General features: G+C 38.3%; 1 protein-coding gene across 1 annotated transcript in view; it reads right to left on the bottom strand.

Moving 5' to 3' along the window:
• Nucleotides 1-27,175, bottom strand: part of LOC134005861 (phospholipid-transporting ATPase ABCA1-like) — a 141,998-nt gene that overhangs the window by 60,545 nt on the left and 54,278 nt on the right. The window contains 11 exon segments of the mRNA XM_062444881.1: nt 2,565-2,754; nt 3,535-3,633; nt 8,338-8,465; nt 11,894-12,033; nt 12,674-12,706; nt 12,919-13,023; nt 13,917-13,965; nt 15,732-15,934; nt 17,447-17,525; nt 22,016-22,230; nt 26,669-26,806. Coding sequence (XP_062300865.1) covers nt 2,565-2,754; nt 3,535-3,633; nt 8,338-8,465; nt 11,894-12,033; nt 12,674-12,706; nt 12,919-13,023; nt 13,917-13,965; nt 15,732-15,934; nt 17,447-17,525; nt 22,016-22,230; nt 26,669-26,806 — 1,379 coding nt within the window.

Raw genomic sequence — 27,175 nt, forward strand, 5'->3', positions numbered from 1 at the left:
TCATGTCCTGCTTGTTGGAAGTCACTGACTTTGCAGACTTTCTTTTTTTTTTTTTTTTTACTGGTGTCTCATTTGTCCTTCCACGACGACATCTCCAGAGAGCCTCAAATATTGAAGGAGGAAATGCCATGGCAATTATGAGACAAAATCATTTCAGATACATCAGCATGCGACTGTGTGAGTATTTTCTTAACTGGGCCAGAATATTTTAACACTCCCTTCCCTTCCCCTAAGAACCGAGTCCGAAAGAGGCTTTGCGAATTGACAATGACTGTTTGAACTTAAATCATAGGCATAAAAGAGCTGACACTTGTAAAGCAAATTCAAGCAAAACACAGCAAAACACAAGTTTAAAACTGTCTATTGCATAATTAGATTCCGAAGTGCTCAAAGAGACAAACTTCTCTTTCTTCATTGTGCGGCACATTAAATAGATATAGTGGTATTTTGATTCTAACTCTACAAATGCCAAGTAATTTATTTAAAACTATATTCACTCACGAGCCTTAGGGCCATGTTGCCATATTTTAATTTAGATTATTATGTTGAATTAAAGTCACAGAAAGTTTCCGTGTTCTCAAATAGTCTTTGTGTTTCATGTGTGGAAGGAGTAATTATAAATCCACATTACCGTGATGAATGTTTATTATTTGGACATTTACTAACCAAAGTATTGCTCTTGTGAGGTTCAAACTATTTTTTCACATTTCCTCCCACTTTTCTAGGTGACGGCATGTTTGTGCATGTGTGTTCAAGTGTACTGATCACTGTTTAATTTAGTTTTAGCTTAAGTGAGTGATGTTCTAATACAGCATAGCTACAGAGGAATGCAATTACAGTACATAAAGAGAAACTTGTGTTTTATCATGTTATTACACAGTTAGTTGTGAAGCAGATGAGTTGGACAGTGGAATAAATGTGAGAGCGTTCATCAGACTATCTGCTCTTGAAATGCAATTTAGAGATACATGTTTAATATAATAAAAAGTAGTCAGTGTTTTCACAAAACAAGTCAAAACCATCCTTTGTGAATGGTTATGTTAAAAAACACTACCAAAATCCCCATGCCATCTTATAATGCCTGTCATACATATTTCTTGCATTGCACTCACTGCTTGCTGTCACACACAAACTCCAGCAATCCATCTAATTTTCCAAATCATTTTTTAGCTCTGATTGATCGTTTCTGGAAACAATTTGCAAACATCAACATTTCAGTATAACACAAGATTTCTGCTTTGATTTGCAAATTGTTGCCAATTAGCAGATTGGTGCATGTTTGATATGTTACCCAACCTGCACAATGAGTGTGTATTACAACATTGCTTCTCTGACTGCTATGACTTCTTCAAAGTGTCAACTTATGAGTTAGCTAGCTTGCTGTTTTGCAGCCAAATCTCAGGTGTCAGACATCAAATCTCCCTTTCCTTTCCTCCCTCCATCTGGTGTACACTACGCTACCACAAAGACATTTTCAACCAATTTCATAAAACTCCAGGAGGAGGAAAATATTGGCAGGAGCAGTTAGGAATGAGATATTCAAATTCAAATCTCTCAAAATGCAGGCACATGTCATCTCTTATAAAATGACATTGGAGTGGAGGTGGCAGCCTCTCTATCTATCCTCTCTCAAGCTTAAATTTATCATTGGAAGACAGCAGTGCAAACCATTTAGCTCCAAATGAGACACTACTTTCTCTTTGTAACATGATTGGTTTATTCTGCAGGTGGCAGCTGGTGGCAGGGATGACGGGTCTGTAACTTGTCCATCGATCCCGGCCTGGATCAAGCCTCTTCAGGTCAGAACATCCGACATTAACCCTAGCAGCATTTGGCCATGTATATTGTTAAAGTAATGGCCTATAAAGGATTGGTATTGACTTTGCAAGCCTCACCGGACTTGTGAGGTGAGCAGGAAATGCAGGGTCTATGCTGGCACTGCATGCAACAAAATGTCCTAAAGGATTGTACACGGTGAAAGGTTGACACACAGCTAAAAGAGTGAAAGGACACATTATAGGTTACTATGACTGAATTTTTAGCAGGTGTGAGGGACAAGCTGAATCATGGGCACAGACCAATTCAGTATATTTTCAGTGGAGTCAATTCTAGCCCTACTTTCATGCATAGTTCACAAAAGGGAGGCGGCACAAAAGGCTGATTTATATTTTGCAATGCAATGCAAAATCCTTGTTAGAAAGTACCTTTATTTTCAAATCAAAATGATGCTGACTGGGCCTTTCAGACTACAAGCCAAGAGCGTCCATGATAAGCATTTTTATTGTACTGTTGTTCCACTGATTTATTTTTTTTACTTTTTATTTTTTATATTTAAACCTTTCCACTCTCTTTGTGCAAAATATCCCTCTGTGACACAATCATGCAGCAAGTGTTCACATTTCATCAAAGAGCAACACAGGCAGCTGGGAGCAGTCCCTCTTGACCAGCAGGGGTTCAGTGTCTTACTCACAGTCACTATTGCAGACCATGAAATTTATGACCATGAAGTCACACAGTTCTGTCCCACCCACCAAAAACCACAAGCTCATTCCCAAGAGACCTACCTGAGGTGAAGGGAGCCCTCCAGCGCCGAGCGGACAGTCGGGTAACATGATTGTCCGTTTAGGAGTGCTGCATTGACAGGAGGGGGAGGGGTTCGACATGCTCCAATTTCCGTTGAGGAAGATGTCAATCACTGACTGGTCCACAGGTGGAGTGACCCATTCAGACCCGCTGGAGGTACACGGTAGCTTCCTGAAGAAAAACAATGAAGGAAATTTGAGTAGTTCATTGGTAATAATTAACTCCTGTTAACCACCACTACACAAAATATAACCAATCATATGTTCATCACAATCTCAACATTTAGTAAAAATAAAAATAAAACAAAAAACAAATCTGCAATTTATATACAGCACCTTTCTATTCCAACCATCAAATGTACACTGATGCATATAGACCTCTGAAGTGATATATATTTAAGAATGTTGGAAAATAAACTAAATAAACCTCTGACTTAAAAGATGTGTGGTTTGTGAGTCAGAAATGTAAGCACAGTAATACACCGCATTTGTGATGCTAAAATACTTGTAAAGATGTGACTTCTGAAATATTTCCATTTAATTTCCAAGTTTAATGTTCAGCTTTTTCTGATCAGGATCATCGCGAGGGTAATGTGAAAAGCTAATTATATATTGATTAATTTTGTCCTTGGAATTGATTTTCAAAAATCAAGCAGAGCAATCTTTTTCAATGCCCTGGGTTATTGGCTCTTCTATGGCTTATTCTATGTCTACAGCAGGATTTTTGAAGCAGGCACCGATCCCTGCTCAGACATGCGTGACTGCATGTTTGCATATATGCATCAACAGGTGTTTCATTATGAGCCACACATACGCAGCTTGTAAAGCTTAATACATCATCTGCACCATTTAGCATGAATGATTGTGTTCACACTATATTTGTACCATTATTATTGTATTACCATGATGGTTTCTGCACATCACTTATGCTTCCCCGCACACAAACACTTACGGTATTGGATCTCCAGTCATGCAGCGAGTCCCAAAACCAGGGTTGTTCACCAAGGTTTCCACCACGTGGGACACCTCCACATTATCCGGCCCATCGTTGCTGTAAACATTGGGGAACATAATTATTATAAGTAAACATTTCAGTGTGCGATAAGATTTCCATTTTTGTCACTCATAGTATGCCCACGTTTCACTTTAATCCATGCGCATCAGCCAATCTGTCATAATGTCAATAACGCAGAGCAGAGGGATCTTGTGTTCTGACACAAGTGTGGAAGTAGAGAAAAGTAGGTAGAGAAAAGTAAAAGAAACAGCTTGAACCATGGCCCCTTTTTGGTATAACTATCCATACTGATAAACTGGAATTCGAAAAAAAATAAATTTAAAAAACTGGTTAAAATAAAACAGGTGGGGGTTATCAAAATGTTGTAGTACTGATTAGTTCAAGGAGAGAGACAAATGTACTTTAAACTAGAATTAGCATACGGTTGAACAGAGTGGAAGGCCCAATCAGCATATTGAACATGACCAATGATCTACAATATCTATTGTCATTCCCCTGAATGATCAATTATTATCATATGTATAATATGATTATCATTAAGGATCTTTAACAGATGAATCAGTCTTGTGCTGCCCTGATAATAACAAAATCGTTGACATTTGAACACGATGCCTTTAATGTCTTGTGCTGTGTTGAGATGACAGATTCACAAAGAGAAACCTGTCAACAGTCAACATGAGCTGAGTTTAAGAAGCAAAACCTGACTCTTCACTTAGTTTGACTGGTGTCACATTAGACAACAGGAGTTATTTGTGACTGTATGTCCTGAAATCACATAAATCAGCCCAAAGAGTCGTCTCAGTTAAGAGTGTGATAAATGACAAGTGATACAGCAGTTCTGTAGAATCAGCTGGTCTGAATCAGAAAAATCTCGCAAGAATCTGTCATTATATTTGAGATGAAGCACAGTGTCATAACTTGTTAGGAAATGACACGTTTGCTCATCTGCCCCCCATTGCAACTAATTATAATTTTACAAATCATCTAATCTGTCTTCCACAATAGGAAAGCACCAGAGGTTAGATGATCATTTATCTCAAAGGAATCCAAAAAGGCCTGTAAAGGAAATGAGACATTTACAAAGGGGTTTGGATGTGGTGCATTTGAGGTAAATACTCAATGGGGTTAGTTTAATCAAGAGTGAGAGAAAAATGATTGAGTATACCAATCCTTTTCTTTGGTCTGAGAGTCAAACCATGAATTCCCAGCACACCATTGACTGTACAATGATGTAGACTTTTTCTCTTATAACTTGAGCCCAGCTCTGTCCTGGTGTGTATTCTTATGCGAACACGTACAGAAGGTGTGGCTAAGGCGGATTCTGTGTACAGTGTAAGCCTTTCATCATTATGTGAGTGTCCTGTACATATCTAAGCCCTGTGTCTCAGTTAAACAATCTTCCATTCCTATTTCATTCTCATTACTAACCACACACACGCTGCCCTTTATCTTAAGGGTACTGTGGGAGTTAAAACACAGTGTTTCATAAAGACCATCCCGATGGCTTTCAGCCAACATTGGCCACAGCACAGCCAGCCATTTGGATTAATACAGTGCTCATTGTCTCATTTAGAGGCGTCTCCATGAAGGTCATACGGTCATTTCCTTGGCCACCAGCGAGTGCAACTGAAGTGGTGCGATTGTAAAAATGGATTATGTGCAGCCATCTGTTTTGCAATTAACAATGGCTGGGTTAGCACACTATTCAAGATAATAAAACTACTGGATGGTTCCAAAATGAAGACTTGTGCATATACACAGAAACAGTGGAACTAATGAATGGTTCATCTAGTCAAAATGAAACATCACAGGAGTAAGAACTGAGACAATATTGGAAGAAAGTCAAATGAAGGCTATCTAATAATAATCTATAGTGTGGATGTCATGGTCCGGCTGTGCCTCTCGCTCATGTGTTTCGGCTGTTTATCCTTCCCCTGTGTTTTGTTCTCGCTCTCTGTGTCTGTTTGGGTATGGTGTTCTGTTTCCCTCTTGCCGCCAATCAACCTGCACACCTGCAACCCATCCACTCATCAAGTTCCTGAAGTATACATACCCCACCTCGAAATTCTAGTATTCACTACATCATTCAGTTCGCCAACGTGGTACTAACGTTAAGGCCAAGTTCAAGTCCTTAGTCAGTATATATTTAATGTTTGCCTGAACTCAGCTTGACTCTATATTTTCCTGTGCTTCAGTTTCATTATGCATCTGAAGTCTTTGTATCCCTGCTTTGCCCGGCGTCTCACCAGCCTGCCTTCAGCCGACAGCTCAGCTTTCTCTCTGCCTGCCCCGATCCACTGTTATTTTGGCTCAAATCTCCACACCTCCACCTCTGGGAAACTGCTTTTGGGTCCAAACTTTAAACCTTAACCTAGTTAAACCTAACAGTGGAATGTCAATATGACTGTACATATATCATTCTGTATAAAGTAATCTGATATTTTATTCAAATTTCTATATATTGACATAAAGAAGAGATGTAAACTAGTCAGTTACTGTTACACCAACCTTTTAAGTGTCAGGACAGTCAGAAAATTAGGTAATGTCACAGTATCATGGCAAGGTCTTCAGTCAGATTTTATTTATATTCTACGGATAGCTATGTGGCTTCTTGGGTGTGGCTAGATATCATCTTAATCTCTGCATAGGTTGCTTTGGTGGTTGCAGTTGTGTTCTGGGTGTTTAATATTAAGGTTGTTGTTGGATTTTTTCTGCACAGTTGCCAAGGTGATACTTGGCAGTTGATGAGTTCTACTGGTGAGTGCATGAATAATATGCATTTGCAGTAGTGACAGAAGAAGTCAAGCTAAGTAACTTGGTTTATAAACTTTTCAGACATGAAAAAAGACAGATACCTGAACCTTTTAGCACCATGGCCAGGGACAGGCATAGGCCAACTGAATCTGTATGTTTCAGCACCACGGAGAGAGACAGACAAATGCATTTGTTTTCATGGATTTGGCAAAAAACTATGCACATATGAATGAAAAATGAAATTATTAGATTCAGAGTATCATATTGTTGGTTCACTACTGAGTACTATTTTACCCTTTGAAAAAGTCGGCTAAAAGCTAAAATTTTAGTCTAGTTTTTGGTTTAAGTTTGTGGTAGGGATCCAGCTTTAGCTTCAAACTTCAGTGAGGATTGGGCTTGAGCATGGACAAAAAAAAACAATCATGATCTTTTTTTTTTAAACCTGAAAACTATACAACAGGTTGCTACCAAAAGTAACAGTTTGAGTGCCTTCAATGAGCAGCTTGTTTATGTGTGATATGTGTATGTGTTCCCAAACTGTGGGAAAAGTAGTCCAGTGAGGAAGTAGCCTAAAATAAGTTGGCAGACAACAGCTTCGCTAGCTGCCCAGCAAACAAAGAATTTGTTAACAATAGTGTAAACTGAGGATCTGTGAGTATCAAGTTACAGCAGTTACAGTTAATTAAAGCATTAAAATGCATCAGTGGTAAGTGAACTGGGATGTGTAATGTATATAACTAAAGCATATGAAAAGAAAGTGTACAGGTATGCCAATAAATGCAAAAGGAGTAGCTTCTCACTCAGACCAAGAGTTAAGATTGTATCTTAAATAAACCAGTTTCTTGTGAGGTTGCTGTTAATTGTGTGTTGACATCCTCAAAGTGAATTTCTACAAAGCGCTGCCAAGGGAAATAAATACCTACACGGTGGATAAGCAATGACAGCATCATGTCACAAGAAAGGACTACTAATACAGCGTCAAGATTAGTTTGATGGTTTGGACAGATACTGTAACAGATGATGCATATTAGAATTCAAATGGCATTTTTACAACACTTTTGTTGTTACAGAGAAGCATAGATCATGTTGCACCCATTATGTGTGACTTAAAAAAGATTGAATGTATGTGAAAAACATCTTTCTTCTTGGTTTTATGAAGAGTCATACTTCATCAGGTGACATTCTTTTAAACAAGCCATTTAAATTGGTGCACATACTGTACCAGTTAAAAGTCTGGACACCTTTTCACTCAACTGAATGGGAAGATGTGTCTTCTCTTCACTGCTACTGTATGTGTGTTTTTTTAATGCTATGTCAATCTTTAAGTTGCAGTTATTATGAACTTCCATTTATTTTAGAGTAAATTGCAGTCATAGTTGTGGGAAACTAAAATAGCTTCAGACAGATACTGATGTGGTGACAGGAATTCTTAGTCCATCCAGTCTTAGTCCACATCCTCTGCAGTTAGTCAAGTTTGTTCTCAGCGGGTGTCAAAGTACACCAAGGCTGTGGCTTGTCACCAATTATGTTTGTTATTCTCAATGACAGAATATCAAGCTGCAGCCAAGGAGAAGACAGTGTCCAGACTGATGACTTCAGCAATGCAAAAACCTCTCGGCAATCAAACGGCGAGCACAGTACTGTGACTTTTGCTTTGATTTTCTGTCACGAAGTTTAGGTTTCTTCCAGGGTTGCAGTCTACCATTTATCTACTCAGCCATGTTTAATTTGGTTGCTCATGCCACTATGACTACCCAGTTCGTCTTCAGATTATTCACACAGCCTCTATTTATTGCAACAGTAAACATCATTTGCTAAATGATTCTTCCTGTTGCGTCTGGGTAATATCAACACAGAATGTTAAAAAAAAAAAGTTGAGCAGATATTACCCACACAGGCAAATATCACAGATTGCTGTTAACATTCAAATATGTGCTGAATTAAAATGCAATTCAAATTAGTCAGTTTTAGCCATAAAGTGTTTACCTGTAAAAGGTAGTTTGAGGGAGACCATACATCCAGGGTTGTAGCTCCAGACTTGGATATTCGGCAAATGGTGGAACGATGAGTGAGAAGATCAGAGACAGGCACACAAAAACAGCAGGCAGGACCACCTAGTGGGAGGGTGACAAATTTGAAGTAAAAATACCTCATTAAAGTGTTCCTGTCACTGCTGTGTTGAAGGAATGTTATCCCGCTATATCTGAAAAGTCATTTGAAGTGATAAAAAGTTATAGAATTCAATAAAAAAATACTACTATCCCCATATAATAATAAATAGAATTTCTTTCAGACAGCAAAAATGTACAATGTCATTACCTTGAGTTTCAGTTTGAGACACGCTATCAGCCACCAGAGCTAAAGCGATTCATCAAAAGGAACAAAAATACTTGATTTCAAAGCTTCATTTAATCATGGAGCTATTGTACAGTGCACTGACTGGTGCAGCTGTAAGTCATTTTAACCCTGGAAACAAGCTGTTTTCATTTGTATGATCGATGTAATATTATCAAATACAATGACAAAATTACGATTGACACAATTATAGTTCGCCTTCTTTAAAAGAAGAAAACCTGCATTGTCAAGTGCTTGTATTGTATGTCAGTGCAAGATCAATTCCATCATTTCCCTCCCCAAGCCCCTTCATATTGTCATCTCATGTTCCAAAATGACACAAGACCACTGCGAAAACGTGTGCACATTAATATGCTCCCCACTAACTTGTTTGGGCTCCTCTTCATGCTTTATGATTTTGATTAAACACTTCCAACGCCACCACCATCATCTGGCCACTCAGATATAATTAGTTTCTTGCTATTCTCTTTTCTTTTGTCTCTCTCTTTTTTTTTTTTTATAAAGCCGCTGCCACGTTTCCTTTTTTTTCTCCTCCTCACCCTTATCCAATCCTCTTTCTTCGTCATGTAATTCTCTTTTTATTTCATTGTTAGAGCTGACAAAAAGGTCAGTGGGAAAAAAAAGCAAGATATCTTTCATGTTTAATCACTTGTAGGTTGGGACACACTTGGCAGCAGGGGGAGGTTTGCGTACACTTGATTAATTGTGTAGCATGCAATTTGCCAGGCCAATTCAAGATGCTACAATTGAAAATCCTAAAATTTACTGCGTGGAGCAATGGCTATGGAAATGTGCTTGGGAGAAAGATAAAGAGCAGCAATGAGTCTGAAAAGCTTAATGGCAGCCTGCAAAAGAAAGAACAATTTTTTTTTTCTCGCTTTCTCTCTCCCTCTCTCTCTCTCTCTCACTCGACAGTAATTGTAGGTGACAGCTGGTACTTCTTCCATTGAGAGAGATCTGCAAAAAACGAAGTCATTACGCTCACAAAGCCAAAGCGCTCCCAAGACAATGCATGAGTTTATCACATTCTCAAGTTTAGTGGGGATTTAAAGAAGAGCAAAGGATTATATGCAAAATTGGTATAAACACCAAAACAGAATTAAGATGTTTTTTATTCCCAGCCAAGTCTAACAGCTCATTAGACTGAGTTTGTTTCCTCAACAAACCGTTGTGTCTATGCAGGTTTATTTTTTATTATTTAGCTTTATTGCTTTACCTGGTGTTTAAGTGGATGAAAAGTAGTGGCATCACCTTTTTTCACTTATCTATTAATGTATTAATCTTTTCTTTTCAAAATATGACAAATAGTTAGTTACTTATTGTTATCCGTTCTGGAAAAAATATATCCACCAGTATACAAAAAAAATTAAAAAAAATACAGCAATTTAAATACTACTGACCTGGAGGAGGGGGGTTAATATTTTTAGAAAAAAGCTTTCTGAGATTAAAGAGAAAAAGAACTTGAAAAAAAGCTGTTTTATTCTGACAAGAAGCCGCAAAGCCTCTTCAACTAATACGCCACTGTATTAAACTCATGATTTATGCAAAAAAAACAACAACAAAAAAACAAAAACAATTGGGCATTACAGGATTTACATTCTCTGCTGCTGCTTTTTACACTCGATTCCCTTCAGTTCATCCACCGCAACCTAACCAATAACTGCTTCTGCCTGATTCTGACATTGCCAAGACTTGCCTGTCCCCAACTTTCATCCCCATAAATCACTCCTTTTGTGTGTCATGCCATAATCTCTTTTATATTCCCCTAACCGCGTGTATTCTAGGAGATTACCTCACCATATCTGCTGACAATGGGAGCTGTTGACTAGATGGGAAAAAGAAACCTTTGGCCAAAAAAAAATGAATACAGTGGGAGTGGTAGGAGGTGCGCCCCTGCAGACAATGTGCACCCTTGTACGTACACACTCACACGCTTATCCTCCTATCCGGCTCTGTGTCCCTACTAAAGAGGGACGTCCAAGATTGACAGTGACTAATGGGGATTGGTACTGCAGCAAATTACAAGAAGAACCCATACACCTTACCAGAGGTGAAACATTGTTCTCTCTCTCTCTCTCTCTCTCTCTCTCTCTCTCTCTCTCTCTCTCTCTCTCTCTCTCTCTCTCTCTCTCTCTCTCTCTCTTTCTCCCTGGCTTCCTCTCTCTCTAATACACACACACACACACACACACACACACACACACAAGGCCCTGCAAAGGAGTACACAAACTTCAATTCAGTCACTTTCAAGTTTGATTATTTCAGCGTCGTGGCAGCTGTCATAACTGACAGCATTACATATTTACATACACAATATGAATCTTGATGGGTGTGGGTGCTGTACGAGTTAGGTCACTCTTTTCAAAACTTGGAGAAAAATCATTCAAGTCCCTTGGAAATTGCTACTTACTGAAATTGGTTCTGACTTATTTAAATTATGGCTGTTTATTGGTTTTGACTTTTGAAATTATGTTTATGAGGAGCAAAATAATATAGACGTACACTTAATGGGCTAATAGCAGTCTGTCATCTCTGTAATTGTTATACGATTACATGTAATACATAGCTAATGAAAACACATGATTAGCACACAGTAAAATGAAGGAAAAACAAATCACGGGTGTCACTTTGCCTTTCTGGTGCCAATCACAGTGATCAAGTGAAACTGGTGGTACTCTTTACTGATGCAGCAGGACAACTTCCACTGACACTCTCGACACTCATATATATATTCAGTTTCCTGTGCTAGACTAAGCATGACAAAATATAAAGGTGAGACCTCATAAAAAACTATAAATACTCTGTCTATGCCATCTACAGCCTCTCTTATCCCTCAGGTATTCTTCTGTATTAAACATGGTATCCTCTGGGTGGGAGAGGTAATTATTGTACATGCAGTTTACTGACATCATATTACATCATTCTGGGTGCTGCACTTCATATTTTTCAAACTGTTTCCCTCAATAATGCCCTCCTTTTCCACAACTGAAATTCCAAAACTATCGACTCCATCAAGATGGATGACATGACTTCTCCCTTCAGATTTTAAATGAGCTAACTCTATCATATATGTCATTAACTGATTTTGAAAGCCAACATGTATTTCATACAATACTACCTTGATCCTCCCGAGCAACCCACTAGTATAACCCTTCAATTCATCAATATGACAGACTGACGCCATTACCTGGGCAATGAGTCCCTTGCGGCTCCTGCGGGCGTGATGGAAGCGCTTGATAAAGAGCGCCAGGAACTGCCTCCTGATCAGCTCCCATCCTGTGATGACCGCAGAGCCCCTCCCATTGACACTGGTGTTCCTCTTAAAGTCTGGAGTGGACATTAACCCCGCCATGTTATTTATCATCTATGCATATGTAAAAAAGCTGCTGAACATGCTTTTCAGCAGAGCTAATGGGGTGATCAAATACAACTTAAGTGTTAAACCTGCCAGCAGCACTAGCTCATTCCTCAGTGCAGCAGCTATTGTGAATTTGGAAACGATATTTGGGTGCGACTCAGAAGGAAAATGGTGATAAACAAGGACTTTGTCGACACCTTGATTTTATGTGTTACACTCTCCAAGAATACTAGAGAAAAAAAAGAAGCACTCTATTTTCACAGTAGTCATTAAAGCATATTCTGATTGAAAACCATTTACACGATGAAATACATTGCATGAAAGTGAATTTCTTTCAGAGAGGCAAAATTGAAAAGGTGAAACGACAGGTTAGATAATGTTTTATGGATTGGAAAGAAATTCTGTTTGAAAATTACTTATTCTGAAGCGGGAGTCCTTGTTTATGCCCTCTTTTCAAAATGGTCACTGAGGTGAAACAGTCAAATTGAAGCCGGAATAAATGAAGTTAATAATTCATGAATAAAATGTGTGTGGCAAAGTTTCTGAAAAAGACATTCTGTGGTAAGAAGAAAAAAGATTGTCTGTTGTAAAAACAGATGCAATACTTACCACCCACTTTACTGGCGAACTTTTCTTTTAAATCTGTATGAAAAACACAAGGAGAAAACACTCAAGGAGGAATAATAGGTCATTTAATTAAATTCTGTTTTTAAAAAAACATCAATAAATACCAGAAACAAGTCAAACAGCTGAATAATTAAGCGCTTTCACGGTACTCGCCTCATTATTGGTGAATAAAAATTGAATTAAATTGAATTAAAAAATGGGGGGAAAAAATAAATGTGGAGACTTGCCACTCAATCCAGAGATTTCTGTTTTAGTCTGGACGCTGGTGATGCTGTTCCGCTTGGATTCGCGAGAGCTCCTTTTGCAGTCTCTCACCAACAGCTCCTTTGTTGCTGTGGGAATACAAATAAGATATGTTGTTTTGGCCTGACCCAATTTAGAGCTATAAATAACAATAAGAATAGCTACGTGCCCTGCAAGACGCTACTTTATTCCCTGTAAAAAGCACAAACCCAGGTGTTTTAGGAACATGGAGGAATCTGTTTTTTATACTAAATGTGAAAAGTGAAGTTGATTGGTGCTGGATACAAACGGAAATGCTGGAAATGAGAGAGTGAGAGATTCATTTGGGTCAATCAATGAGAAATAATAACAGGTTGGGAGGTAAAAAAAAACACTAAGACAATTACCAGTCACCTGCTGCACAGTGCTGCTTATTAGTAATATACTTATTGGATAGTTTCTACAGTTCCTCTTTGATAGTGCAGTCTGTTTTTTTTCTTTTTGTTTGCATTTGACATCCAGTATGCTGTCATTATTTTTGTAGCTGTTCCATTTATTCAAATACATTTGTTTGACTGATGCACTCGCAGTATGCATAAAATAATTGTGTCCTGTCTGGAGCTAAGATCAAAGTCTAAGTATGTAAGCAAGTCAGGAAGGAAGAAAGTATTGATTTCCAATGTCTTGGCATTCCACCCAAAACAATATAACTAACCAGCACCATTGCTGAGTGTTTCTAAATTCTGGCTTTAAAGATATACCAATGGTATTGAAGTGGAGTAATGCAAACCTACAGATTTCCGCAGTGCCATTAACAATGTTTATAGTATTGAAAACTGATGTGTCTGATTCAGCTGTGGTAGTTTGTCCAGATTCTACACTGCAGGCAAATTATATATTGTGTATTCTTACCATTCATGCCGCAGTTTTCAAAGCTTGTCTTTTAAATTATAATGTTTATCCTCTTGACATAGAGGAACTTGCAAACATGTTGTCACCTTACTTGAAATCTCTGCATCCACGCCAGTATCTTCTGCCACCTTAAGAAATATCTGTGGAGTGAAAACATAATTAGAGATAAAGTATGTTTTCATGTTAAGCTGATGAACACAAACCTCAAACTACACTACAAATGAAGGCATGTTTGCTCAGCTGCTCTTATAGCTAATTTTGGTGTATTTTCTTGCTATATTTAACAAACTCTAAACTTGCTCAACAAGTGTATGCAGATTTGTTGCAGATGCCAATTACCACCCTGCCATCCTATTAACTTTCGGTTTAGAATAAGATCAGGGTTGCGCATCCACAGAGACCTGAGCACCTGTCAACTGGCCTCTCTAAGAGCAGTGCCCTCCTTGCTTTCATTTATTAATCAAGGCCATATGTCAAGATCAGCCCTCTAAAAAGTTTCTGAACACTACTGGGTAAGCCTACAAATTATGTATAAAATAGTGTGAATTATACCAGTAAAAACAACATAAAATAGAATTACTGAAACCATAAAACACTCAAAAATACAAGTGCTAGTCAATTACAATGAAAGGATTGTTATATAAATATCATTATATGATTAACTTCCATAAAACACCCCTTTCCCTATCAGACCTTGTTTATTAGTGCTGTGTATGGAAAATCCCTGTGCATTTCAATTGAAGTGTTGTTGACTTCAAAAGAAAACATGGATGGGTGAAATAACCTTGTTGTGTCTGAATTTTACAAACTCAAAAGGAATTATTCACATTGCCTGCAGGCCATGACTGTCTGATTTATGTCTGAGCATTAGCCAGTCACTCAGCCTTATGATCCAAGACTCTGCATGCCAAACACACTGCAAAGAGACACTTGTCCAGGTGAAATAAGACATTTGTAATGATAACTACTACCACTAGTAGTACTAGTTCTATTGCTACTACTACTACTACTAATGATATAGCTGCAAGTAGCAACTGGTGGGATCCATGCCTGCAAGACAACCATTTTGATAGTCAGAATATAGATTTTCTATGCAAGTTAAAATATTCCTGTAATTGCAAATAAGATGTGTTGCCTTTTTTAAAAACAACATGATGATGATATTAATGAATTGGAAGTATTTGCAAAGATTTGCAGCTCTTTTCTTAGATGCTAAACAGTCAAATTTCATAAAGGAACAGACCAAGTTATTACACCAGTTAAATAAATAGAAAATTGTATGTTTGCTCTCATGCAATATGCATCTTAGTACAACATGTGGTCCGTCTCAATTTGCTGCCCATCAAAAATTCTTAATGCTTTAAAAATGTGTTTACTCTAGCATCAGGCTTAGAGGAACTGCGCCTCACAGTTTGCATGGCTTTACTTAGCAACATAATTCATGCAGCATGGCCAAGGGTGTGGATTTCCAAGACTTAGTGTAACTTATTTGTATATTCCAAAAGCTTACAAATGCTGTGTGTGGCACTGAGACAACTTTATGCAATTACTTTGCTTTGAGATGCTAGAAGAAAAAAAATGATTGCAGGCCTCCAGGTTAAAAAATGATTGGCTAAAATTTGAAGTTTCTTGTTATAGTCTCAGCATCTAACATACTGGAGTAATTTTCCTTAGTTGTGGGAGAAATTTGAAAACTAACTGCCACTCTGATAAGCAGGGGGGAAACGTAGTAAAAGAAGAAGGAGAAGCAGAATTAAAATAAGCTGGAAAAAAAGAGGAAAAAAACAAGAGTAACTTTGTTTTATGTCTACTTTTATGTTCCTGCATGTATGTAGGCAGTCTTTCTATACAGTATGTGTGCATGCTTGCGTCTCTGGCAATGTTGTCAATCCCACGCTTAGTGTACCTCCTCCAGTGTCGTGTCAGAGATGCCGTAGCTGGTCAGGCCGAGGTCAGCTAGGGCCAGGTCAAGTTCGTGGAAGAGAAGGGCAAAGGTCCCATCTCTGGCTCCTCCATAGGGCAGTATGTAGGTGATCTCCTGACCGATGTTCTCCAAGAAGACAGCCTGAGGGACATGGCGCCGCACAAGTTGACCCACTGCTGTCAAATCTGTCGGATGAACAGACACAAAATTACTCATAAAACAAACTCCAAAGGATGGCAAAATTGCACGTAAACAAGCAATAGACCTTTGAAGAAAATACACACTTCTGTCTCTCTAAAGCTTTTTTTTTTTTTACAAAGTTGTTTATTAGAGTGATCCAACAGACAAGTAACAGTAACAGTAACAGTATTGGCTGCAAAATACAGTATAGCATCCTTTAAAAGTGTAAAACAAAAGAAGATACACTTTAAAATCAAACCAATCAAACACATTTTGAAGTAAACTATTAAAATCACAGCACATTCCTGATGCTGTGACCTTTAAACATACTGAAGCAGATCAGTGGACATAATTGTCCTGCCTCATCCATTCTGAAGCTGGGTCTTAGTGTAAATCAATCAGGACAGTGTTGCAGAACACGCAGCATCCATTATTGATCCAGAACCTCTCATACATAATTACTGCAGCTTAACAACCAGCCGCCTGGTGCTTTATGATGAAGTAAATGGATCTGCTTCACACATCACACGATACTATTTTGCGAAAATATACATATGTGTTTAAGTCTGTTGCTGGCATGTGCAACCACTTCTATTTAAAAAAAAATATGTTTATTGATTTTCAATATAGAGAAAAAAGAAAAATAATATAAAATAAAGAAAAAAGAGAAAATTAGTAGAGGAAAAAGAGAGAAATTTTTTTTTTTTAAATGTAAAGAACACAGCACATCAGGCACTACAACGATATTTTATGGTCATAAAATGAGTATCTACTATAGACAGAATATAAGAGCAGAAAAATAATAATAATAATAATAATAATAATAATAATAATAATAATAATAATAATAATAATAGTCAAATAAATAAGTTGGTAGACATATACAAGACTATACTCTCACTGTGAGGTTTTGTACAATAGCCAGTGTCTATGAGCTCACATTTTTAAGGTAATTCAGTACTGGGTCCCATGTTTTATCAAACTTATCTCCTCTATCTTCATTGTAGAATGCGACCACTTCTATTTTTATTTAGATTTTTTTTGATTGTATTTTGTAATGATTAATTGGGTGAGAATTTGGATGCAGATTTTGGACGTTACCTCAACTGCAAGATACTTTTAAAATATTCAAAAAAGTCTGATAAAAAAAACAATCCTTGTGACCTTTTTTATCATAATGACTGGTCAAAGACGGAGAGCTTCCATTAACTCTCAAATATAACAATTACCTGCCACTTTCCACCTTTTTTGTCCCAAGATAATGACTCAAAATCACAAGTGGGAGCAACAACTGCTATTTATTATAAGAGCTAAGATCACCAATCCCTGGGAGCCACTTAAGACCATACAAGGTGCTGAAAACCAAGCTCAATTAACACGATGACACGCTGTGTTAACTCCCTCCACAAAAACATACCAACTATTAGAAATGTCCAAGTAGCACAACTTTGTACCTAACCAATCCTAACGTTTGACTGGCAGTGACAGAGATTAAATGAAACTGTCAGAACTTTTACCTGAGGGATCAGAGTTGGCCCAGCTTTGGCTGCCAATGCCGTCATCTGGGCTGCTGCTCCTCGAAGGACGATCTTTTTCCTGTTAATCAGAATTGGATTAGAACGGCTTTATCATGCCTTGCCACTTAGAATAATGAACAATGCCTCCTTGACAACTCCTGTCTTACATTAATCTAATAATGGGTACCATCCATGAGTTTCTATTTAATTCCTTGAAATGAAGTTGTATGCATGCAACAACAGGTAATACGGTCAGCCAGTAATGTAGCTGTGCAAAGATACATGAAGCTTAAGTGGTTTCAGTCTAACACAGTGCACACTGATGAAGATTATATTTTAATTCCAACACAGCTTGAATAATCTCACTGCATTTTTAAAGAACTGTATGACAAATAGAGTTTAATCAGGCTGAAATGAGATAAGGAAAATCAAACTTTCGCCGGTTATATTGGCTGCGTGATTGCAAAACTTTCCACTGCATTACAAAATCGCCATCCTGGAAAATGTATTCTACCTTGCCCACAAAAGGTGTGTTGGATGTTTATTTATTTATTTCAAACAAATGACTCTGCTCACCTCAAAGAGCTAACAGACTAATGGTAATTGCTCTAGCCCTGCTGGCATCAGTGCATCTTGTTCATTTGCTCCTATTGATTAAAACTAAGTGTGCCAGGCACCATTGGCGAGCTAAAGCGAGAATCACCCCTCTCCCCGGTGACAATTAGTATCATCCAGCACGTACGCGTTTGCCAATTTTCATGCTGGGAGAGACTAGACACAGATCATTATAGGGGGAGGGCAGTAAGAGAGAAAGAGAGCACTCCGTAAAGTCAGAGGTAGCAATGTTCAATAAAAGACTAGAGAGGGGTTACTGTATGTCAGAGGGGATTGCAGCTTCAGTTCTTTTCCTGATGCATGAAGTCAAAAAGAATGATCTCATCCAATTACAGGAAGTATCATGTAAAGTTATTTTAATAAAAATAAAAAGAAGGGTAATTGCGCGGTCAGACAGGAGTCCTAATCACCAAATTTGTGTTTATTTCAAGATAATGACACCACTCAGCCAATGTTGTCTGTCACACTGCATGAAAAATAGGTAGGGAAAAAAAAGAAAAGAAAATGGAGGGCAGAGTAGCGGAGCACAGGTGTAAATGACTGTAATTAACATCCGAAAAGCATTGAAACCTGGCTCGGCTAAACTTGACTCGCTCAGATATGAAATCAGACTTTTAAAAAGAAAAATCACTGATCTAGAACCAGTCAGGACTGACTGATTGTTAGATTTGTTGCTATTGGTCACCCTGGGTCATTATAATGACCTGTTGCCACCAACACCAATTATACTGTAAACAATGACTTCATAGAGGAGGAAGTCTTGGCCCAGATGTCCACTTGCTACAATGCAGACACTCCCTCAAAGGTACCTTATCGGACATCATATAAATTGTGATACCCCTCCAGAAGTCCATGTCATCTGCTGCTAGTACATTCTGTTTCGCTCCCAGCAGCTGTAAACACAACCAGTATTGTTCAATGCTGAGTCTTGAAACAACACATCTTCTATTGTAACTGAAAAATAATGTCACACTGACCAACAATAAATCTTTCCCTCTTCCTTCTCTGTCAACTGAGGCTAAATTCCTCATGGCTGCTTTTGTGAACACACATACCCATGTTTAGGCAGTTTGTAGGCGCACTTAATCACTGCAAACCTTGCAATCAAATACATTCTTCCCAAAATTTGGGATTGTGCGCTCATCTGTCTTCTTCATTTCCTCAACACTGGTTTCACGATTTATTTTGGCTCCTCAAGCAGCCATTCTGTCTTCCATGGATACCAATTTGCTGTTCACTGTGGTCAGTTGCTCAATCAGATCAGCAGCAAACAGAGTCATTTGGCAAGACAGCTCACTCACAGCAGTCAGCAGTTTTCTTGTCTGTGACTGGTGTAGGACTGGCTGAAAGGGGTCGATCATGAGGCAGTCTATTGTTCAGAGGTGTTTCTGGCGAGTCAAAGGTGAGACGCTCACTGTGCATTGTGGGGATAGAATTCGATGTGACTCACAAGCTGCAAAGGCAATCTAAAAATGGTACACAATGGAGAACGTGTCTATGCTTGTTTATATGCACAAGGTCCTCCGTGTGACCATGACCTCGCATGTGACTGGACGACACTTCTAATGTGATGACGTAAGCAACTGACGTAGCATGTCCAGGGAGTAAATATCAAGATGCAACCGAAATAATACATTTTCTTTACACCTGCAAGATGAATGATAAAAGACAGCTTTGTGAACACTGTAACAGTGAACTCTGTCATGTGCAGTATACTGAGTATAAAGTACCCTAGATCAGATGCTGAACAGGACCTGCTGTCATCCAGTCAAGTCTTTCAGTATCAGCTTTACACTCAGTGTACGGTTTAAATTTCTGTTAGGGAACTATGAAAGCAATTCTATAACAACCAATTGAATTATAAACTAATCTAAAAGCCTGAGTGAAGATCCTAGAAAATACTTAACAGGTAAAAGAGAAATAATGGACACCATGACATCACCCACTGGTTTGTGGACTCGCACTTAGAGTTTAGCATTTTAGCTGTAGGATTTTTGGAGCGAGGAGTGATGAGAAGTGACCATATTTGGACAAGAAGGTGGCGCTAACCCTAATGCTAGCTGCTATGTTTAACTGTGATAATTCCAATGCTAATTTATGCTAGTGAAAAACAAGCTTAAAACCATGAAAACCAAATATACTTACCAGAAAAACTGAACATCTGACTCCTTATAGGTTCTTTAGTACAACAAAACGGTAAACAAGACTCTTTCGGTGACCAAAATGTTACAATTAACATGCTGGAACAGAGACAGCTACAGCTATGCTGCTAGCCATTTCAGAGAATGCAGGTTTAAGACACCGCGGTGAAACTGCAGATATGATAGCCTTTTCACTCTGAAATGGACATATCCATTTGCTTAGTTCCATTCCAGGAATTTAAATGGTTTTTGGCCCAATAAACACATAAGATGGTCTTTTCACATCATTTTTAAGGCAGTATTTACAGCTTATTTAAGCAGTCTTTCTTGTCAAACTTCCTCAAAGGATTCCAGCATGTGTTTTAAGTTTTCTGCTTCACATTTACATCGGACGAATATGTGGGTGAGGAGAATGAAGAGGGGAAAAGCCTTACAGAGGAGCAGAGTGAAGTCTATCCTAAAATGCAAGATGGAGAGGGACATGGAATTTATCAGTCATCAGAAAAACCAAAAGACTGACTGATGAAACTTTTGGCCATGATCATTTTGTCATGGCAAGCAACCTTAAAGATTTCTGACAATGCCATCACATCACTACTCCTGTACATCAAACAGCTTGTGTGGATAAATAGAAATGCTCTCTGTGCTGATTCCCTTGCCGCCTTCGCAAGCAATATTTAAAAGACTTTATTCTCCCTGAGGAAATGGACAAGCATTCTCCATAACAATTTCTTACAACTGGTTCAAAACATGCCTGTTCAGAACAGGGCAATTGCTTGGCCTCCGGCTGCTACTTCAACGCATAGAAAAAATTAATACAGCTGATGTGAGGTGTGAAAGAATGTTTCCCCAACATGAAAGAAACTAACATTTCAAGTCAAATATCTACAATAAAGTGGATTAATCATACTGTGTGCGTAGATTGTTTCTATTTTCTCTACCTTCAGGTCAGATGTGAGTGGGCATGTTTGCTCCAAAGATTTGTGCTTTGTCTTTAGTGGTGCTTCATAATCGCCCCAGTCTGGGAGGATATGAGACAAACTGGTTTTAAATGGCTACATTTTACACGCTTATCTATACTCCAACTATATTGTGTGTTAGACTTCGAGCGCTACCAAAATGAGAGTGACCTATCCTCAACAGCTGCTGATGATCTGCTAAACATGCTGCTAACGCTGTGCTTTATGTCCAGACACGGGGTCAGAGTGTCCATTCTTGATTAAAAGCTCTGTTTTTGCTGTCTCTTTTCCTCTCTTTAGAGCACTTTTCTCTGACTTTTGTCACACCTCATCTCTGGTCTCTCCCTGACATGCTGGAGTCAGTCGGGAGAGTCCTGAAGCTCCACTCTGCCCCTACACAGAGTGGAGCGGCTCACTGATTGCTGTTATAGGCCAAATCGACTATCACTAATTTTCAATGCAGCTTTGCACACCTGCTCTTATTTAGTTATGGAATTATTTGAGTTTTGATGTAATTTTATGCGGCGCTTTCATGGGTGTATGTTTTTATATTGTTTTTGAGCCCCTCGCATAAGGGAGTACTGTTCACTAACTTGCAAAAAACCAATATGGAAAAGAAAAAAGAAAAAAAATCATAAGATCGTGCATCGTGAAAATGCTTGAAAATATAAGGTATATTTGTTGTATCGTCCATCCTCAGTTGATGAGAGCAGCGAGAGTGAACCAAAACAATAAAGCCAGAAAATGAAAACAATGACTGAAATCTGATCTTTGCGGGTTCATCACAATGAGAACCTTTTCACATCACAGATATAAAACAGCAATTAGAAAATACATGTGCTATCTGTTCGTACCTCTTTGGCTTGATTGTGTATGATACCATTACGCTGAGCTGTCATCTTTTCAGTCCCATCTCTGACCAGAGTGAGGTAGTAGCCGCTTCCAAAACACTTCTTTAGGAAGAGCGAGGAGCCGCAGCAGCGCATTTTCCCCTGGGAGATGATGGCAATACGATCACCTAAGATGTCTGCCTCGTCCATGTGGTGTGTAGACAAAATGATGGTGCGACCTGAAGAGAGACAGAAAGACTGAATCGATCGATATCAACAGAACGGACAAATTATGTGTGTGTGTGCGTCATGTCTGAGGTAGTTTGTACGTTTGCAGAATGTGTCAGAAGTGGAGAGTGAATAAAAACATTGGATTGCAAGTATGAAAAAAGTTTGGGCACACACTGTAAATTAAGAAAAGAATGACACTTCAGAAGCATTTTTCACTTTGGACCTTGTTTGTTTTAACAACTGTCATTATGAAAAAGAAGACATATCCAAAAGTTTCAATCACGCCAATATCACAATCTGTCTCTGCATGGTAGTCACTTATCTCCTTATTGCCAATTCCACTGTGTTTTCTACTCCTTATCCACATGGCAAAAAAAGCAAACTCCAGAAGAGTGTGTGGGTGTAAATCTGGGACAAAGTCAAAATAATGATAAAGGCTACAATAAGTCTCCTTTCCAACGTTTCTATGAGACCACATTTTATTTCTGCTCCCCCCCCTCGTTTGCACTGTGAGCTCTTTGATTCGAGAGGCATCAAACTGAGCACAATTGCAATGACAACTACAGCATGCATAGCAAGGTTATTCACAGGTGTTCTAATCCTTTCATCTCATGCTGTATCAGATAACACATTAATTATCACATACCCCAGAAAATAGAAAAAAATAAATAAATAAAAATCCTAACTAGATTTGTAATGAAGTCACAGCATGATCGTGTCACTGCAGTCTGCATGAAAGCAGTACCACAGAGCATCGGGTAACTTTTGATCTAGTCATGTTTTAAAGCATAAAACATTTAACCTGATACCTTTATCATCAAGTTACAAAGAAAGAAACCTCTTTAGCAGTTATAAATTATGTCAACTCAAATATAACAACTTTTTATTTAACAGTTAGTAGGGTCAAAAGAGTCAATAAGTTGTAAATGATTCGATTCATTTTGACAATATAGAGTCATATCTTCCTATAGAGATGGCAGCTGTGCCCTATCAAGCATATTAAGCTCAAAACATGGTAAGCAGATGCACACTCAGTAAGTAGTAAGTAGTATGGAGTTTTTACCCGTTCTTTGCTGAATTTGTCAGTGTTTATTGCAAAAAAGGTCACATGCTCTGCTGAGCATAGCAGCTTTTTTTTTTGCACAGGGCGAGTTGATTTTGTATCCTCGCAGGTCATGTTATACAAGGGACAAGGACACACTCAGAGGTCATTAACTGCAGCCCAATGCAGCCATTTCTCTTGCCCGACTATTTCTGCTACATCTTCCCTCCTCCTATCTCCCACCGCCTCCTTGCTTTTTTTTGTGCCCTGCCACCAGCTGAGCTGCTAAATCCATCCCTTCTCAGTTAAGTATTGCTGCCTTATGCTATGCCAAGCAAGTCTGGATCCCTCTATATACAAACTCCAGCAAAATGCCCAAGTTGAATGAATGCCCACAACCCAGTCAATTTAACATATGGGGGGAAAAAAAGCTGTGCTTATGAAGGGGGCGGGATGAGGAGATTGCTTGAGGTTTAGTTTGACTGAGCCAGCTCATTTTATATGGGACGCTCAAACTCTGATGATTTTCCCAAGGATTTGTTGTGGTTTACAAGGGGGAAAAAAATAATCAAAACGCACTGCATCATTCGTGAGTTGGGAGCAAAATGAATGTGTATGGACTGCAGATGGCCCACAAAGGTACTCTGATTTATAGTGTGTTGTGGTGCATTACAGCACAAAGTGATATATCAAATGGAGTTGGGTGTGTTCAGGTAGTTCTCGCACTGCGTAGAGCAAAGTAAGGCTGGAAATCTGGTTTCTGTTATTTAGCTTCCTTCCCTCTAAATCACGTTGATAGAAATTGATTCATAGTGGTTGGGTAAGGCTAGACAGATATTATGTTCGCAGCATGGTGAATTATTGGACAAAGCTGTATTAGCTGGTGTTAGTGGCAATTAATTTAGATCAATACATTTTAATATTACCTTGATCCCGTTGATGGTCTGTTTGCTGAATCAGAAGAAAAATATGGGCTTGTTTCAATTAAAGGCAACCAAAGTTATACTGCAGCTGCATGATCTGTACAAGGTTCTGTTCACTGTAATATTGCTGCAGCTTGTTTGAAGGTAATCTTTTTTTCTTTTTTTTATCAAACTCCAGCAACTCAGACACTTTTATGATGTTCCAAATACTATGGTTGAATCTTCCCATACACTCTCTGCAATATATTTTATTGAGGGGATCTGATCTTTTTTATCCCTAAATCTTCCGAATGGTTGTTCTGTGCATCCTGAAAAGTATTAACGACTTAAGAATATATACAGGGGGGGAAAAAAGGCTGATACAATTTTATGCCATTTGTACTGCAATATTGGCTTCAATCCTACATGAATTTGTGCTCCTGGGGAAAATGAATTATGCATGGTACTTCAATTTTTCACAAATGCCAGAGAAACTTTAAAAATGCATGCAACTGCAATCAGAGTCTACAAGAAATTGAGTTGTTGCTAAACATACAAGGTAAATTTTGTGGGCAGGTATGTTTTTAAAGGCAAAGTATTTTAAGAAAAAACGTTTTAATTGGTTTGATGAACTCTACTCAAATCTCATTACTTGAGATTTGAGAAATCAATTAATTGCATATATTTTTGTGACACGCTACAGATGTCATTCTTTAAATAACTCTCCTATCTTATCAAAAATCACACTAGAGTTATTTTATGTTTCATATATTTCAAAGGTGTTAAATGAGACAATAACAATATGAACTTTGATTCACACATTTTAATTTCCCCCTCATTATTTCCTTGTAGCCATGCCTACATGTGACGGATTTAATATTGGCCTAAACACAGCATTCATGGAGTGTATATTCAAGGTGGGATTTAAGAGTTGGTGATCACAGTATCTCAGTGTTATAGTATACTGCAATAACATACTATTTATGGCATTTTTGAGGGAGCAGCTTTATGTTATTCTACTGCAAAACTACTATTTAAATCTTTATAACCAACTTGAGGGATGTCAGTGTTTTTACCTCCAAGCGATTACATGGCTGCTGATACAAGCTGTTAAAATGAGAAATTCAGTAAGTCAAACATTTGAAGATCTATTTAAGGTGATTATAAAATAATATAGAACCAAGCCTTTCAGGGTACCAGGAAAGGCTTGTAAATTGGTTAATTTATCAGTTTCGATCAATAAATTAGGTCACATAAAATGACACAGTTGAGACAAATGTTACACAAGGCTAAAGGCAATTTAATGAGGTTAATTTAATCGTAATCAAGCCCCAGTGTTGGATAATAATTCAAAATTCAGGATTTGCTCATTTTTACTTCAAATCCTCACCTTCCACAATAAAGTTCTAATGATACATGAAGAGATACGGTAAAAGCCACCTTTCATGCAAAGATCTGAGGAATAATCAAATACCATTATACCACCATATTAGCATTTTGATGAACGTTCATTCCTCATTAACGAGATAGATCAAGTACACACATCTTACATTGAGGGTTTAATTTCCCCTATTAATGCAGGTACTGCACGTCGACGTTTCTTTACATCGTGAGGAATTTTAAGACAGAATTTGAATTGCCATAAACTAAATAAGCCGCTTCTTAATTTAATCATAACAACACATACTTAGAGAAATCTGGTCAACCTGTCTGTGTGGAAAAACCTGCACATTTAATTAGCAATGAAAAACCAAAATATTAAGTCTAATTTCTGCTCTCAGCTTTTTTATACAAATAAACTGCCTGTACCTTTTTTCTTCTTCTTTTGCTTAATGACAAACCTTAGTAACACTGGGGTACAAATAATACTGGAGAGGCACAAAACATGACTCATTCAACCAGCGAGAATGTGGGTGTTCTCATTATAACAGAGTTATCTCCGGCTCCCAATTGGAGTGAAAGGACTTGATTAGAGAGAGAGAAGCTAATGACACAGTGAGGGCGGAATGTCACTCAATGCATATTAAACATTTAGACATCTGTTGAGAGAACGTGTTACTATAATGCCCATGTCCTGCTCACAGCCACTAGCAACCACAAAGTATATAAGGCCAGGGAGTGACAAGCTGACTCGTATGGCAGACAATTAGGGACTCTGTTAAATAGCGTGTCAATTAAAGCGTCTCGGATTCACTTGTCTTCGCTTTGCATTTCAATCTGTTCCAGTACGAATTTCAATTTCTCTCCACCCACTATTGAGTGTCACACAGAGCACGGCGAAAAAAAGAAAAGGAAAAAAAAAACTTCTCATTGCATTCGCAGCTCTCATATTGGAAACTTTTGGGCCTTCTCACTAACCTTACACGAATCACTTTTGAAAAGTTTCTCAGTTTCGAAACAGATCAAACATGCACTCTGTGCATTTCAGTCAATTCTACAAATATAGGGGACTTCAAAGCCTTTACTGCAGCAGAGCCTTGGTTCTTACCACTGATCCCATACCTTGTTTGTACTTTAACAGCAGTTCCCAGATACCCCTGCGGGCATAGGGGTCCACTCCTGCTGTAGGTTCATCTAAGATGACAATTTTTGATCCGCCGGCAAATGCTATAGCCACGGACAGCTTCCTCTGCATCCCACCTGAAAGAGAGAATGACCTATATGAGTCTCAGTATATTACTCAGTCGCATCAGTGTGTCTTGGACATGTATGACAAAGGCATCTAGAAACTGCTGCTGACATAATATGGATATTCATCTGGTCCTGTGTAGTAGACATTTGGTCTGTTATCAGTGAAAAATCCTCCATCAAACATCTGTCAACATTAGGTTTCAGATGTTTAATTTTGACACGATATCGGGAAGTGATTACGGAATAAATGTGTAGAGATGTAGCTCATATTTTATTGCCATTTGCATGGTGAAAAAATGATATATGGCAGGCAAGAAGATACACCTCACTACGGTTATTCAGGTCTCCACTCTCATAGCGAGCTCTTCAAAATACGTC

The sequence above is a fragment of the Scomber scombrus genome, chromosome 23 (assembly GCF_963691925.1).
Source record: "Scomber scombrus chromosome 23, fScoSco1.1, whole genome shotgun sequence".
Taxonomy (NCBI): Eukaryota; Metazoa; Chordata; class Actinopteri; order Scombriformes; family Scombridae; genus Scomber; species Scomber scombrus.